The sequence below is a fragment of the Zonotrichia albicollis genome, chromosome 26 (genome assembly GCF_047830755.1).
Source record: "Zonotrichia albicollis isolate bZonAlb1 chromosome 26, bZonAlb1.hap1, whole genome shotgun sequence".
Classification (NCBI taxonomy): domain Eukaryota; kingdom Metazoa; phylum Chordata; class Aves; order Passeriformes; family Passerellidae; genus Zonotrichia; species Zonotrichia albicollis.
In genome coordinates, this window is record NC_133844.1 from 8,643,931 (window position 1) to 8,661,882 (window position 17,952).

Consider the following 17,952-nt stretch of genomic DNA (forward strand, 5'->3'; position numbering starts at 1 on the left):
TGGAATTTGGGATTTCAGGGCTCCCCAAGGCTGCAGCTTCATCGTCTCCAGCCCTGCTCAGCATGAGCATCCAAATCCCTGAATTTTGGATTTTAATGCTCCCCAAACCTGCAGGTTCATCCTCTCCAGCCCTGCTCAGCACGGGCACCCAAATCCTGGAATTGGGATTTGAGTGCTCCCCAAACCTTCAGCTTCATCCTCATCCTCCAGCCCTGCTCAGCATGGGCATCCAAATCCCTGAATTTTGGATTTTAATGCTCCCCAAGCCTGCAGCTTCGTCCTCTCCAGCCCTGCTCAGCACGGGCACCCAAATCCCTGAATTTTGGATTTTAATGCTCCCCAAACCTTCAGCTTCATCCTCATCCTCCAGCCCTGCTGGGGGACCTGCAATCTGCCCACACCCAAACCGCGTGCAGGCAGGCAGGGGAGCCCAACACCTCGCTCCCTGGGGAGGAAAACACTGAAAAATGAGCAAAAATGACTTTTTGTGTTTTTGTTTCACAGGCGAACCAACCTCGTCTACCACACCACGACTTGGGAGCAGCTCCGAGTGACACCAGGGCTGCGAACCAGCGAGCGCTCCCGAGGGAAGCGGGAACAAAGGCATGCTTGGGCACGGGGACAACGGGGGAAAACAGTTTGTGGCAACAGCCACGGCATGCTGAGAACGGGCTCCACGAGCCATTCCCACTCTACACTACCCAGCTCCGTCCTCGCCCTCCCCACCCCAACCCGCCCATGCTTCAAAAACCCACAACAAATTCCCCTGGGAGCAGACGGAGAGAAAACAGAGCTCCTGCCCAGTAGTCACACGTGGATAAATAGATCAGGGGGTTACAGGATCTACTGGTATGGGTTTTCCCAGGAATACAAAATGCAAGCACCGTAGAGCGTTACTGGCCTTGAAATTACATTACACGACATTTCCCTGATGATCTCCACAGCTGAAAATGCTTTTGGGGCCACACTGAAGTCTAAAACTAACTTGCAATAGTAAGAACATTAAACAGGAATAAAACCGTTAATCATGAATGCATGATGAGCGTGAACACCCACATAACAGCAGAGCTGAGACTACTCCAGGAAAAAGGAAAGGATTTCTGAGTGGTGCCCTGATTGGACCCAATACATACCCGTGAAGCCGTGGGTGGCTGAGGCTGCAGGTGCAGCGTCTCTGCTCTCCCTAAGCCCTCCCAGCAGCCTCTGGAGAAGCCCCACAAGAGGAGAGGAGCCATCAGCAAAATAAACACCAAAACCCTGCTCAGAGCCCAGCGCGGCTTTCCCTGCAGGGAACAACTGGTAATTGCTTGGAGCTGCTCAGCTAATTAATTAACATTTCTGGCCAGGGCACATCGTGCCGGGCACAGGAATGCTGTGGGAGCCCGGCTGTGCCATCCCTGGGGCTCCCCACGGAAAAACCCTGGTGGGGAAGGCGGAGGTGCAGAAATGGGAGATGCTGCCAGGAAAGGCAGGGGCTGCTGCAGCCCGAGCCAAACGCGGCTCCAGAGGCAGAAAGTTCCAGAAAGTTCCTGCCCGAGCTCTGCTGGGTCACTGAAAGCACAGAACGGAGCTTTCCTGAGCTGCCAGCACCAGCTGGGCCCTTTCCAGGGGCTTCCATCACTGAGCAGCACCCACGGCACCCGACACGAGCTGAGGGAAAGATTTCTCCTTTTCTCTCTTTTTCCCTCCCTCCTTCTCCAAGTTCAGCTCTCCTGGCGTAACCAACGCCGAGGGCTCCAATAAAACCACAATAAAAACCAAAAATTTGCAGCAGCACCTCCACAACTCCACCTAAAGCCATTGAAAACCAACAGAATCATTGGGTGCACAGCTCTCTCCAAGTTCCCAACAGAATCATTAGGGGCACAGCTCTCTCCAAATTCCCAACAGAATCATTGGGTGCACAGCTCTCTCCAAGTTCCCAAAATCAGCAGGATTTGCCCCAGAGACACCAGACCTGGCTCCCAGCACCCACAGCAGGAAAAGCTTTTTTTTTTTTTTTTTTTCTTTTTTTTCTCTTTTTTTCTTTTTTTTTTTAAATCCGTCTCAGCTCTGGTTCCAGAATTTAAATGCAGATATACAAAACATATATTTTAATGCTTCTTAATCAGCAAGAAACTGCAAATACATCTCTGACTACAACTAGATAATATAATTTCAGCTAAGGCTATACTGTAGCTTCTGAGTCTTCATCTGAACTCCTGCAGCTGCTGCTTTTCCTGAAGCCTTTCCACGTGTAGCCCACGAAGGTGGGGCTGATGGGCAGGAAGCTGAAACACCTGTACTTTTTAATGAAGTTCATGCCAAAAGGCAGATCGTAGGTTTCCATGCCATCCAGGGATTTGCTGCCTTTGCCAACCCCTTTCTTCCACTTCCGAATCCCCCTCTCCTCGGGGCTTCCTGGGAATCAGAATGAAAGGAGGAAAATGGGTTTATGTTCATATGGGTACCCTGACGTGGACACAAAGCTCTGGGAAGATGTTCCAGGCTCCTCAAAAAGGGAAAAAAAAAAATCACATTATCTGCTTTATTTTCTAGCTGGAAGTCAATGCAAACTTTTCCTTTGGAATGGAAGCAGGTTTGGATCTCCATCCCCGTTTTACTGTGTCTCCTGGAGACTGGTTTGGTTCTATCAGGGTTTTCAGGTGTTTTACAGGACGGGATTTTAACCTGAGGTGCTCTCAGGGAAGGGAGGGCAGGTAAGGATTCTGCTCCTGCTGTGGAAACGGCTCAAAAGCAGAGATCTGCTGCTGGTGTTCTGCCTTTCCCCAGGGAATTCTGCTTTTACCCTGGGAACTCTTGTTTTTATCCAGGGAATTCTGCTTTTATCCAGAGAATTCTGCCTTTACCCAGGGAATTTTACTTTTCTTCTAGGAATTCTGCTTTTTTCCAGGGAATTCTATTTTTTCCCAGGGAATGCTGCTTTTATCCAGGGATTTCAGCCATTTTCCAGGGAATGCTGTTTATCCCAGAGATTCCTGCCATTTTCCAGGGAATGCTGCTTTTACCCAGGGATTTTTGCCTTTCTCTAGGGAATGCTGTTTCTACCCAGGGATTTCAGCCATTTCCCAGGGAATACTGTTTATCTCAGGGATTTCTGCCATTTAAAATGGATTTTTGCCTTTCTCCAGGGAATGCTGTTTACACCCAGGGATTTCAGCCATTTAAAATGGATTTTTGCCTTTCTCCAGGGAATGCTGTTTACACCCAGGGATTTCAGCCATTTAAAATGGATTTTTGCCTTTCTCCAGGGAATGCTGTTTCTCCCAGGGGTTCCTGCCATTTTCCAGGGAATGCTGCTTTTACCCAGGGATTTCTGCCTTCCTGCAGGGAATGCTGTTTATACCCAGGGATTTCTGTCATTTTTCAGGGATTTCAGCCATTTTCCAGGGAATGCTGTTTATACCCAGGGATTTCTGTAATTTTAAATGGATTTTTGCCTTTCTCTAGGGAATGCTGTTTACACCCAGGGATTTCTGTCATTTTTCAGGGATTTCAGCCATTTTCCAGGGAATGCTGTTTATACCCAGGGATTTCTGTAATTTTAAATGGATTTTTGCCTTTCTCTAGGGAATGCTGTTTACACCCAGGGATTCCTGCCCTTCCCCAGGAAATGCTGTTTACACCCAGGGATTTCAGCCATTTAAAATGGATTTTTGCCTTTCTCTAGGGAATGCTGTTTATCCCAGGGATTTCAGCCATTTAAAATGGATTTTTGCCTTTCTCCAGGGAATACTGTTTATACCCAGGAATTTCTGCCATTTTCCAGGGAATGCTGTTTATACCCAGGGATTTCAGCCATTTAAAATGGATTTTTGCCTTTCTCTAGGGAATGCTGTTTACACCCTGGGATTCCTGCCCTTCCCCAGGGAATGCTGCTTTTACCCAGGAATTTCTGCCTTCCTGCAGGGAATGCTCTTTATACCCAGGGATTTCTGCCTTTCTGCAGGGAATTTTGTTTATACCCAGGGATTTCAGCCATTTTCCAGGAAATGCTGTTTATCCCAGGGATTCCTATCCCTTCCCCAGGGAATACTGTTTATCCCAGGGATTTCTCCCATTTAAAACGGATTTTTGCCCTTCCCCAGGAAATGCTGTTTACACCCAGGGATTTCAGCCATTTAAAATGCATTTTTGCCTTTCTCCAGGGAATGCTGTTTACACCCAGGGATTTCAGCCATTTCAAATGGATTTTTGCCTTTCTCCAGGGAATGCTGTTTACACCCAGGGATTTCAGCCATTGAAAATGGATTTTTGCCTTTCTCCAGGGAATGCTGTTTATACCCAGGGATTTCAGCCATTTAAAATGGATTTTTGCCTTTCTCCAGGGAATGCTGTTTCTCCCAGGGGTTCCTGCCCTCCCCAGGGATGCTCCCAGGCTCAGGCTCACCTGGGATGGTGTTGTCCAGCACGAAGGCCACGCAGCCCCCGACGAACATGGCCGTGGTGAGCAGCACGTTCAGCACCTGGTCAATGCCTGCAATTCCTGCAGCAACGGGAAAACCTGCTGGGATTTATCCCCCACACCCCCCGAGCCCCCCATTTGCTCACGGGGGGGATGCAGAGCCCTCCCCAAGCCGCCAGCACGGGACATTGTTCCCCAAAAATGCAATTTTCAGGAAATGCCACAAAGCACCGTTTCAGTTCCTACTGCAGGCACAGCTAATCTGAGCTAAGCAGGAAACCGTGGAGTGCAAAAGCGTTCAGACTGTAAAATCCTAATTTTTATATAATAAATCCTTTATAAATCTGTATGATAATAATTATTTCAATCAATATTTTACAAAGAATCCTTTTTGCTTTTCAAAGGGGCAAGGATTCCCAGCCCCAGCTATGGAAGAACGCTGCATTAACCGCATAAAGCTGGAAGGATCTGCTTTTCTAACCACTTACAGCAGGACAGACACGCCCTTAAATCCTGGGCTGAAGGCAGAGTGGAAAGAAAAGTCAGTTAATATTTGGTTTAAAAGGCCCCAGACAAGCCCAAAGCAGGGAAATATTTCCTTTGAGCCCAGGTCTGGTGACACACACTGGCGTGAGGGTCACATGAAAACAGAAAAGCTTCCCAGTGAATTCCACAATTTGGGGGGGGTTTTCCTCCACAATTTGGGTTATTTCCTCCACAATTTGGGGTTTTTCCTCCACAATTTGGGTTTTCCTCCACAATCTGGGGTTTTTCCTATACAATTTGGGTTTTCCTCCACAAACTGGAGTTTTCCTCCACAACTTGAGGTTTTCCCCCATCATTTGTGTTTTTCCTCCACAATTGGATTTTTTCCTCCACAATTTGGATTTTTTCCTCCACAACTGGGGTTTTTCCTCCACAATTTGGGGTTTTCCTCCAACACTTGAGGAGGTTTTCCCCCATCATTCGGGTTTTTCCCCCTCAATTGGGTTTCCCCCCCATCATTTGGGTTTTTCCTCCACAATTTGGATTTTTTCCTCCACAATTTGGGGTTTTTCCTCCACAATTTGGGGTTCTTCCTATACAATTTGGGTTTTCCTCCACAAACTGGAGTTTTCCTCCACAACTTGAGGTTTCCCCCCACCATTTGAGTTTTTCCTCCACAACCTGGGTTTTTCCTCCACAATTTAGGGTTTTCCTCCACAATTTGGATTTTTTCCTCCACAATTTGGGGTTTTTCCTCCACAATTTAGGCTTTTTCCCCCATCATTTGGGTTTTTCCTCCACAATTTGGGGTTTTCCTTCACAATTTGGATTTTTTTCCTCCACAATTTGGATTTTCCTCCACAATTTGGGTTTTTCCTCCACAATTTGGGGCTTTTCCTATACAATTTGGGTTTTCCTCCACAAACTGGGGTTTTCCTCCACAACTTGAGGTTTTCCCCCACCATTTGAGTTTTTCCTCCACAACCTGGGTTTTTCCTCCACAACTTGGGGTTTTTCCTCCACGATTTGGGGTTTTTCCTCCACCATTTGGATTTTTTTCCTCCACAATTTGGATTTTTTTTTCTATACAATTTGGAGTTTCCTCCACAATTTGGGTTTTTCTTCCACCACTTGAGGTTTTCCCCCATCATTTGGGTTTTTCCTCCACAATTGGGGTTTTTCCTCCACCATTTGGGGTTTTTCCTATACAGTTTGGGGTTCTTCCTATACAATTTGGGTTTTCCTCCACAAACTGGAGTTTTCCTCCACAACTTGAGGTTTCCCCCCATCATTTGGGTTTTTCCTCCACAATTTGGATTTTTTCCTCCACAATTTAGGGTTTTCCTCCACAATTTGGGTTTTCCTCCACAATTTAGGGTTTTCCTCCACAATTTGGGGTTTTTCCTTCATGATTTGGGTTTTTCCTCCACAATTTGGATTTTTTTCCTCCACAATTTGGATTTTTTTCCTATACAATTTGGGTTTTCCTCCACAATTTGGGGTTTTCCTCCAACACTTGAGGAGGTTTTCCCCCATCACTCGGGTTTTTCCCCCTCAATTGGGTTTCCCCCCCATCATTTGGGTTTTTCCTCCACAATTTGGATTTTTTCCTATACAATTTGGGGTTTTCCTCCACAACTTGGGTTTTTCCTCCACAATTTGGATTTTTTTCCTATACAATTTGGGTTTTTCCTCCACCACTTGAGGTTTTCCCCCATCATTTGGGTTTTTCCTCCACAATTTGGGGTTTTCCTCCATCATTTGGGTTTTTCCTCCACAATTGGGGTTTTTCCTCCACAATTTGGATTTTTTCCTCCACAATTCGGGGTTTTCCTCCATCATTTGGGTTTTTCCTCCACAATTTGGGTTTTCCCCCACAAATTGGGGTTTTCCTCCACCACTTGAGGAGGTTTTCCCCCCTCAATTGGGTTCCCCCCCCACAATTTAGGGTTTTCCTCCACAATTTGGATTTTTTCCTCCACAATTTGGGGTTTTTTCTCCATAATTTTGGGTTTTTCCTCCACAATTTGGGGTTTCCCCCCATCATTTGGGTTTTTCCTCCACAATTTGTTTTTTTTCCTCCACAATTTGGGGTTTTCCCCCATAATTTGGTTTTTCCCTCCACAATTTGGGGTTTTCCCCCATCATTTGGGATTTTCCTCCACAATTTGGGGTTTCCCCCCCCCAGTTTGTGTTTCTCCTCCCGCCCCCCGTGCCTGATGGATTTCCAGGTGAGCAGGAGGCAGGAGGGCCGAGGGAGGAGCAGGACACGCACCTGTGACCAGGGGGTTCTGTTTCAGGTAGCTGGGGAGCACGAGGCCGAAGAAGATGGAAAATCCCAGCACGAAGAGGTTGCGAGAGGAGTTGAGATCGATGAACTGCAGGTTGGACAGACCCACGGCCGTGATCATCCCTGGGCACAGCGACACAGCCCAAGGGCAGCTGTCAGGTAACTTCTTCTTCAAAAATCCCCAAAACCCAGCAAAATACCCCTGGAGATACCCCCAGTGCATTTGGGTAATTTGTCATAAAGTGCATGGGGGTTTCTTAATAGCACAGCAACTGCTTTTTCTTCTTTTTCCTTTTAATCTGTATTTTTAGAAATCTGCAAACCTGGGAATCAGTGCACCAGGAAACCACAGTGCAACCAGAAAGAGAAGATTTGGGCAGATTATTAGGAAAGCACTGTTACTCTTTCTCTGAGGATTTCCTTCTGTTAAGCAAGTCAGTAACATCACTTTGTGTTTCATATATATTTTATGTTTGCGTTTTATATCTATTTTTATATATATATATATATAATTTTGGTGTTTTATATATTTTTTTATTTTTGTGATTTATATATATTTTATACATATATATTTTATTATGTTTTATATATATATAATTTTTGTGTTTTATATATATTTTATTTTTGGGATTTATATATATTTTATACATATATATTTTATTTTTGTGCTTTATATATATTTTTATATATATAATTTTTGTTTTATATATATATTTCATGTTTGTGTTTTATATATATTTTTATACATATATATTTTATGTTTGTGTTTTATATATTTATATATAATTTTTGTGTTATATATATTTTATTTTTGTGATTTATATATATTTTTATACATATATATTTCATTTTTGTGTTTTATAGATATTTTTATTTTTGCGACATATATATTTTTATACGGATATATTTTATTACGTGTTTTATATATATATATTTATATATTTTTATTTCTGTGGTTTGTGTGTATTTATATTTTTGTTTTTGTGTTTTATATATATATTTTATTTTTGTGATTTATATATCGTTTTATACATATATATTTTATTTTTGTGCTTTATATATATTTTTATATATAATTTTTGTGTTATATATATATTTCATTTTTGTGATTTATATATAGTTTTATACATATATATTTTATTTTTGTGCTTTATATATATTTTTATATATAATTTTTGTGATTTATATATATTTATATATATAATTTTTGTGTTTTATATATATTTCATTTTTGTGATTTATATATATTTTTATATATAATTTTTGTGTTTGATATATATTTATATATATAATTTTTGTGTTTTATATATATATTTCATTTTTTTGATTTATATATAGTTTTATACATATATATTTCATTTTTGTGTTTTATAGATATTTTTATTTTTGTGACATATATATTTTTATACGGATATATTTTATTACGTGTTTTATATATATATTTATATATTTTTATTTCTGTGGTTTGCGTGTATTTATATTTTTGTTTTTGTGTTTTATATATATATTTTATTTTTGTGATTTATATATCGTTTTATACATATATATTTTATTTTTGTGCTTTATATATATTTTTATATATAATTTTTGTGTTTGATATATATTTATATATATAATTTTTGTGTTTTATATATATATTTCATTTTTGTGACTTATATATATTTTTATACATATATATTTCATTTTTCTGTTTTATAGATATTTTTATTTTTGCGACATATATATTTTTATACGGATATATTTTATTATGTGTTTTATATATATTTTTATTTCTGTGGTTTGTGTGTATTTACATTATTGTTTTTGTTCTTTATATATATTTATATGTATACTTTATGTTTTATATATATATATATATTTTTTTTTTTTTTTTTTTTTAGATAAATGACCCATCCTTTCCATTGCCAACCCCGCCTGCAGGAGCACAGAGGTTCCCACCATCAAACACCCCCAGAAGAGCAGGCCAGGCCCTTACCAAAGAGGGTGCAGAAGAGCGCGCCCAGCACGGGGTCGGGCAGGGACGCGAACAGCGCGCTGAACTTGCCCACCATGCCCAGCAGCAGCATGAAGGCAGCTCCGTACTGGATCACCCTGCGGCTGCCAACCTGCGGGAAAGGGAACAGCACGGGGCACGGTCAGGGCAGGGAACAGCACAGGGCACGGTCAGGGAACAGCACAGGGCACGGTCAGGGCAGGGAACAGCACAGGGCACCGTCAGGGAACAGCACAGGGCACGGTCAGGGAACAGCACAGGGCACGGTCAGGGAACAGCACGGGGCACGGTCAGGGCAGGGAACAGCACAGGGCACCGTCAGGGAACAGCACAGGGCACGGTCAGGGAACAGCACAGGGCACAGTCAGGGCAGGGAACAGCACAGGGCACAGTCAGGGAACAGCACAGGGCACAGTCAGGGCAGGGAACAGCACAGGGCACGGTCAGAGCTGCCAACCTGCAGGGAACAGCACGGGGCACGGTCAGGGAACAGCACGGGGCACGGTCAGGGCTGGCTGCCCCACCCAGCCCCACACCCACCGGGGCTTCTGCAGCTCAGGTTCCACTGCAGCCCCTTCCTGGTGCCGGGGTTAGTGTACTCACAGGTGTAAATATATGTATGATATGTACTATAGTATATTTACTATGGTATATATTGTATATACTATATATATTATACTATGCTATATATATATTATACACAAAATGGAAGTGGAAATATATCAAATAAATCCTGTGTGCTGCTGCCCTGGGACACAGGAACAGATGAAACAGTTTGTGGGAAGGAGGGGCAGGATTTTTAGGCTTCGATGAGCAGCTGGTTTTGGGACGCCCCCAGAGAGCAGGGCTGAATGCAAATCAGGGCTGTGCTAACACTGAAACCAAGGCCTGCACTTCCTTCCCAGTTTTATTTTAAGCACCCAAGATTCAAGCAGGCTCTCTGTGGTGCAGGGGAACTGGATAAACCTGAACTTGGTACTTCAACATCTTCCACTGCCACAAAAGGTGCCCCAGGAACAACAAAAACTCCTTTACATTGAGGTGGTTTCTGGAAAAGCCCTTTGCAGGTCCCCAGGGTTCAAAAAGGAAATCCTCATTTGTTCATCGTGTGTGACTGAGCTGAATGAGAGAAATGAGAAACTGCAGATCCAACAGGTCTGGGGAGGGGAAAATCCTTCCTTGCCCCCATTGCTCAGTGCTGAGCTCCAGGTGAGCTCCCTCCCCTGCAAACAGAGCTCTGCTGCATCATAACTGGAATTATAACAGAATTTAGCTGGCACCTTTCTCTGCTCTTTATAGAAATATTCATTTCTGTTGAACCAATGAGATCCTGCCCTACAATTCTCTCCCTGCCAGAAACAGGCAAATCCTCTGAAAAGCTGCATGACAGTGACATTTATTTATGCAAACAAATTAAAGCTACTGAAAACATCCCAGGCAGCATTCAGCTCAGGCTCTGGATTTATTCCCAGCACACACACACTTGTTTTGGAGTGATTATTTTGGAGTGCATCAAATGGTACCTGGAGCCTGCATTTCAGCATCACCCCCCTGGCAGGAGCTGCTTTAGCCCCAGCTAATCAGAGTTAATTATCTTGCTCTCATCAAGTAAAACACACAAAGCTCAGAGGCTCTGCAGCACCTCCATCCAGCAGGATTTAAATTTGAGTGCAATTACACACCGATTTCAAGGCAGGGAAAAGCCCTGGTGATGCAGCACCGGAGATCTCCTGTCCCAAACCAACAGCAGAGCATCTCTGTACCAAAATTCTGTGCCAAAATTCTACCTGGAGCTGAGGAACTGCTGGGTTTTGGGGAATGGAAGTGCAGAGAGGGAACAGGAGCACAGCCTGGGCAGCTCCACTGCCTGCCCCAGCATGAAATGCACACTCAGTTCTGTGGGCTGCTCACAAAAAATGCGCTGTTAATTCATCTCAACCCCCACGAAGTAACAATGGAAGGCAGCAGAACAGAATAAACCTTTCTTTAAGGGTTTTTTGTGAGCACAACTTCTCTCCTAGGAGATTTCCATCGGCTGGGAGGTGGCTGGTACAGACAGCAGATGGTGCTGTTCGTGCTGAACTGCACCCCAAAGCAGCAGAATCACCCTTTGTGCAGCACAAGGGAGGGCTGGGGACAAATACATCATTTATGTGTGATCAGATAATTTCTATCCTTGCACGAAGGATTTATGGCTCCCACGTTCCACACCCAGCAAGGTGGAACTGTGTACAACATAAATCACTCTTGGTGTTCCCTACCAAGGTTAAATTCACATTGTCAGGCAGATTTCTGTGCAGCCAAGGCCTCCCAGCCCAGCCAGGCACAGACCCAGCCCCACACGAGAGCAGAGGAGCCCCTCAAGCACTCACACATTTTATTGAGCAGCATCACCAGAAACACACAAACCCCTGAGCCTTAAACCAAATACTGAGGGTCCTTTTAGCCCTGAAATGACCTTGGCCCAGTACAGACTCAGGTAAAGCCCAAGCACCTCACGCTGCATTTTACTCTGTGTGAGGCATTAAAAAATCCCTTCCTGCTGATGCATTCAGAGCAAGACACCCAAAAAGCAGCAATTTCTGCACAGTTTACAGGGTTTATGCCTCAATTCAAACACTCCAGAGCCCTGGAATGCTGCCTGGGTTTTCCAAGAGAGTTTATGCAGCAGCATCTGCTTTATGGGGATTCTAACTGCATTTTAGTCTGAATAAAAGGATTTTTGAGGTCCTGATGAACAAAAATGCATTTCCCTCGGACAAGAGTCAGTACAGACACTCAGAATGGTCTGGGAAGTTTGTGTGCACAGGAATGGAAGAGGATCATGAACACAAGGAAGCCCTGAGGGCTCAGAGCAATGCACTTCTCACCTTTGTGATGCCCAGGACCCCAATGTTGGGGCTGGAGGAGGTGGATCCATTCCCTGTGCCAAACACTCCATCCAGAACACAGGAGAGCCCCTCGATGAAAATCCCCCTGGAACCCCAAAGAGAACACAAGAGCCACGTTGGGGCAGGCACCATTCCCTGGGGTGCCCCTGAGGGCCACAGGGGCATCTGCTCCCCATGGAGTCACTGAAATTCAGGGTTCAGGCTCCAGCACCCCTGGGAAACACTCTGGGGTTCTGCTTCCTGAGCCTCAGATCCTCTTAAACACAGGAAATTTTAGTAAAAATTCAAATTAAACTTCAGAGCTGCTGTGTTTCTAAACTGCACTCCAGGTGAGTCTTAGATCCCTGCATCCTTAAACTGAGGAAATTATGTTAAAAATTCAGATAAAACTTCAGAGCTGCTCTGTTCCTAAACGGCATTCTAGTTGAGTCTTAGATCCCCACATTCTTAAACTGAGGAAATTTATATTAAAAATTCAGATAAAACTTCAGAGCTGCTCTTTGTTTCTAAACTGCATTCTGGGCGATTTTGACAACCCCAATTCCAGAACCAGTTCAGAGCTCTTTCCCTGTGGAAATTGTGCTGGCAACTCCCACAGACTCCAGCAGGAACGGGACTGGGGTTCAAATGTGACAGAACAACCCCAGATGCCATTTCCACCCTGCATTTCAGGTCCTTGAGGACCAAAGTGACCAAAACGCAGCGTGACCACAGTGCAACACTTCACCCCAGAGCACATCCCTGCTTAGCCAAAAGGGGAAAAAAAGCCAAAAAACCCAAGGGGCTGAGCCAGAGGAGGTGCTGGGGGCCGGGACAGACCTGTTGATGGCGTGGATGGGAGGAGGAGGAGCACACGAGAGCCTGGCACAGGCGTAGTAGTCGCCGATGGACTCGATGATGCTGGCCACCACGGCGCTGAGCATGCCGATCACTCCCGCCGCCGAGATGGTGGGCAGCCCCCACTGGACTGTGGAGAGAGCAAAACTGAAACCTTCCTGCCCAGAAATGGCACTCAGGACACCCTGTGGGTGCCCTGTGAGGGGGTGATGGCAGGGGTCAGGATGGGGGAAGAGATGGGAATGCTGACTCCATGTTCTGAAGGCTGATTTATTATTTTACGATATATATTACATTAAAACTATGCTAAAGGAAGAGAAGAAAGGATTTCATCAGAAGGTTAGCTAAGAGAACAAAAGAGCTCTGACTCCTTCTCTGAGCACCAGGCTAGGAAAAGAGACTTTCCAACACATCTTGGGGTCACTGTGAGCAGCTGAGACCCCAGCACACAGCCTGGCTCCCAAACACACACAGACCTGGGGGAGCTGTGCAGTGCTTTGGGCTGGGAAGGGCTTTTGGGATCCCCCAGCACTGCCCAGGTCACTGCTGGAAGTGTCACATCCACACTGCTGCTCAATGCCCCAGGGATGGGCTCCAGCACTGCCACAGGGCTGGGCAAGAAATACTCACCAAAATCCACCCTGAGCACAGCCTGGGGCTGCTCCCTCTCCTCCTGTCCCTGCTCCCTAAACCCTCCTGTCCCTTATCCCTGTTTGGGATAGGATCCCAAATCCCCCTGGCTCTCCCCTCCTGTCAGGGAGCTGTGCAGAGCCAGAAGTTCCCCTGATCCCATTTTCTGCCCCTGATCCCATTTTCTGCCCCTGATCCCATTTTCTGCCCCTGATCCCATTCTCTGCCCCTGATCCCATTTTCTGCCCCTGACCCCCTTCCCAGCTCCATTCCCTGCCCTGGACAGGCTCCAGCCCCTCCATGTCCTTGTCCTGGGGCCCAGAGGTGACCCTGGCATTGAGGGGGGCCCTCCCCAGTGCCCAGCACTGTTTATTTATCTGGGATGGGAACAACAAACCCCCCTCACTCTGACGCAGCCTGGCAAGTTCAAGGAGATGAAAGGAGCAAAGGAACAATTGCCAAACCAACTGCTTTGATCACACTTGGAGAAATCCCAGGGAATCATAAAACCTCACTAAAAAAAAATTCCTCCTGTTCAGGAATCAGGAATTTGAGATACAGCTTATGAGAAAACAATCCTGGCCAGTGAGGCAAATGCCTCTGTATTATTATGGCTCCAAAAAGTCCCTTTGGTCCCAGGTTTAGTCGACCAGAGAGGACGGCAACAACCAGCTCTGATCACTGCACAAACACCCCCCAGCTCCAAATTTCTGTAGTAGAGAAAATAAGATTAATTTAAGCCTGCAGAAAAGCCTGGAGGTTTTCCACAGCAATTGCCTCGATGCTTTTATCTCTTTGAAAGAGATGAGCCTCCTGCAACAAAGGGATCTTCAGTCACACAGGCGTGAATGAACCTCACAAATACAAACGGGCTGATCAGGGTGGAGAAGTTTTCCTCCTCTTCTTTCCCAAAAGCTTCCATTCTTCATCTGCTGCTTTAGAAGTGCTTTCTTTTAAGAACCAAAGCATATGGGAAACCACAACGAAGCTGCCTCATCACCGTGTGGTGGCACAGCTGATAATTCCTGATTTCTATTCTAAAATAAATAATATTATTCCCTAATTACTCTGTTAACTTCTGAAGGGTGAGCCAGTTGTGCAATCCCACACCATAAACCCAGCCTTTAACAGCTTTAAACTCAGAGCTGGCCGACATAAAATTACATCCAGAATGTTGTGTGAAGTGTTTGGTGCTCTCCCTCTGATAAGCAGGGCCTGGCACTCCCTGGCTTGCCCGTGCCAGCAGTGCCCTGGCATGTCAGGGCATTGTCCTGCCAGAACAGCTGTGCTCACCCTGAATGGGTGTGTTTGGGGCAGGGAATGCACAAACTCCCCACAGAAGTGATTCCTCAGACAGTGAGGGCCAGGGAGGGCAGCAGAGCTGTGCAAACCTGTCCTGGCACTGCGCAGCCTTATCAGCACTGCCAAGGACTGATAAATCAGCCAGCCCTGATCTCCAGGGTACAGGGGCAGTCACTTTGATCAGGAGAGGCACCCAGACCAGCACACTTACAGGGGCAGGGCACCCCAAAGAGCACACACACACAGGGGCAGGGCACCCCAAACCAGCACACTTACAGAGGCAGGGCACCCCAAACAAGCACCCTTACAGGGGCAGGGCACCCCAAAGAGCACACACTTACCGGGGCAGGGCACCCCAAACCAGCACACTTACAGAGGCAGGGCACCCCAAACAAGCACCCTTACAGGGGTAGGGCACCCCAAACCAGCTCACTTACAGGGGTAGGGCACCCCAAAGAGCACACACTTACAGGGGCAGGGCACCCCAAACCAGCACACTTACACAGGCAGGGCACCCCAAACCAGCACACCCTTACAGGGGTAGGGCACCCCAAACCAGCACACTTACACGGGCAGGGCACCCCAAACCAGCACACTTACACGGGCAGGGCACCCCAAAGAGCACACACTTACAGGGATAGGGCACCTTGAACCAGGGCGCCACCAGCAGCACTGGGCCCAGGAGCACACACTTACAGGGATAGGGCACCCCAAAGAGCACACACTTACACGGGCAGGGCACCCCAAAGAGCACACACTTACACGGGTAGGGCACCCCAAACCAGCACACTTACAGGGGCAGGGCACCCCAAACCAGCACACTTACAGGGGTAGGGCACCTTGAACCAGGGCGCCACCAGCAGCACGCCGCGCCGCGCGTCCGTGCGCGCGTAGAAGCCGTACTTGGAGCTGTCCGGGGGGAACACGTCGGTCACCGTGAAGATGAAGCACAGCAGCCACGACACCAGGATGGCCAGGATGATCTGGGGACAGCGGGCAGTGAGACCACAGCTGCCTCTCGGGGGGTGCTGAACAGCCCCGAGCCCCAGCTGGGGGAGATGGAGCTGTGGGGGCTGGATGGGAGGCTTGTATGGCAGGGATTTGTACAGAAATTACATGCTATATAGAGATATTGTATGGATTTGTATGGAAAAGACAGGCTATGTACAGATATTGTATGGATTTGTATGGAAAAAACAGGCTATGTACAGATAGTGCATATAAAATACATGATATATACAGATACTGTATGGATTTGTATGGAAAAAACATGCTATATACAGATACTGAATGGATTTGTATGGAAAAGACAGGCTATATACAGATATTGTATGTAAAATACATTATATACACAGATACTGTATGGATCTGTATGGAAAAGATATGCTATACACAGATACTGTATGGATTTGTATGTAAAATACATATTATATATAGATATTGTGCGTAAAATACATACTATATATAGATACTGTAGGTATTCATATGTAAAATACATATATACAGATACTGAATGGATTTGTATGTAAAATACATGCTATACAGAGATACTGTATGCATTTGTATGTAAAATACATATCATATTTAGATATTGTATGTAAAATACATACTATATATAGATACTGTAGGTATTCATATGTAAAATATATATTATATATAGATACTGTATGTACTAATATGTAAAATACATACTATAGATATTGTATATAAATAGTATGTAAAAGACATTATATATATACACTACATGTAAATAGTATGTAAAATACATACATATATAGGTATACATACTGTATGCAAATAGTATGTAAAATACTATATATAGATTATGTATTTGTGTATAAAATACGTATTATGTATAGATACTGCATGTATATATTATATAAAATACACCCCATATATGCAGTATGTAAATAGTGTGTAAAATGCATACTATATACTATACATACTATACATATTTTGAGATAAATGTTGGTTTAGCAATGTTATGGAACAGGATAGCTGTTGTTGAGAAATGGAGTTGGAATGAAGCTTTAAAGCATGGTTTTGTAAATAATATTAGATATTTTTGAGAAACAGAATTATGAAAGATGTATTGCAGTAGGATTTATGAGGGGTAGTTTTAGATGATCGGTTTTGAGGTATTTATAGTATAGTGTGGTAAAAAGTTGATAGGTTAAGAAATGTTTATAGTGTTTTGTCTAGTTTGTTGGACAATACCAAAAATAAAATAACGAAAAGCCATTGTGCCCTGTGTGCACAAACATCCCTTCCCCTCCCCATCACTCCCACAGCTCCTCAGCACAGGCCACAAAATCTGAATATTTCCTGTGGCCCACAATCCATTACATTTCCAATAAATCCATTTAAGATTTATCTCACCCTTTGTGAGTATTCTATTGTGAAGAAAAATCAAAACCAACAACACCCTCCCCTCGCAAAAAAACCCGAATATTTTCTTTTTTGCCTAAGGAAGAACAAGTTCAACGACTTACAGGGAACATCTTGAAAAGCTGCAGCCTGTATGCTGTCCATCCTTTCTTGGATTTATAAATGGGCAAGGGAAATTTGACATTTCTGGCATACTGGGAGAACAACAGCACTAGGAAAATAGTCCTGAGGAAAAAAGGAGGATGAGGAGGGTGGGACAAGAGAGAAATGTCATTAGCACCAATATATCATAAATTCTTTTCAGCACAAACCTCTTCAGACCTTTTGCAGAACTTCAATTTCAGCAGAAACCAAGGCAGCAAAAGGATTAAAATTATTATTCCTCAAATGCCAAATTTGAATTCTGAAGTGCTGCAAAACTCGGCAGCTGCAAGGAGATGGAGGGGTCAGGGACAGGCCCAGCCTGAAGGGGGATTTTCAGTTAAAATTCCTGTGCTGCCCCTTCTTTCCCCCCAAACTCCACCTGGGGCCCAGGGCTGTCTGTGAAACACAAAACAAAACTTGCTGCCAGCACCTGGCAGCAAACAGGGAAACTGGAGGGCTGTGGACAGGAATTTTTACATTTCAAAATTTGCATCATCAAACTCCAAAGCATTTGGAGAAATTTCTGTCAGGGAAATTTTTTCTTTTATTCAGAGTTTTTTTTTTTTTAATGAATCTTTCACTAAAT

General features: G+C 44.7%; 1 protein-coding gene across 2 annotated transcripts in view; it reads right to left on the minus strand.

Annotated features, from left to right (window-relative positions):
• Positions 1 to 490: 490 nt before the first annotated feature.
• The window catches only part of SLC23A2 (solute carrier family 23 member 2), a 59,289-nt gene continuing 41,827 nt past the window's right edge, over positions 491 to 17,952 (minus strand). For both annotated transcript variants that reach the window (XM_074559112.1, XM_074559113.1), the window contains 8 exons: positions 17,327 to 17,447; positions 15,661 to 15,817; positions 12,885 to 13,032; positions 12,045 to 12,150; positions 9,157 to 9,286; positions 7,167 to 7,304; positions 4,391 to 4,486; positions 491 to 2,400 (listed from right to left, as the gene is read on the minus strand). In XM_074559112.1, coding sequence (XP_074415213.1) covers positions 2,168 to 2,400; positions 4,391 to 4,486; positions 7,167 to 7,304; positions 9,157 to 9,286; positions 12,045 to 12,150; positions 12,885 to 13,032; positions 15,661 to 15,817; positions 17,327 to 17,447 — 1,129 coding nt within the window. In that variant the 3' untranslated portion in view covers positions 491 to 2,167. The remainder of the gene's footprint in view (positions 2,401 to 4,390; positions 4,487 to 7,166; positions 7,305 to 9,156; positions 9,287 to 12,044; positions 12,151 to 12,884; positions 13,033 to 15,660; positions 15,818 to 17,326; positions 17,448 to 17,952) is intronic.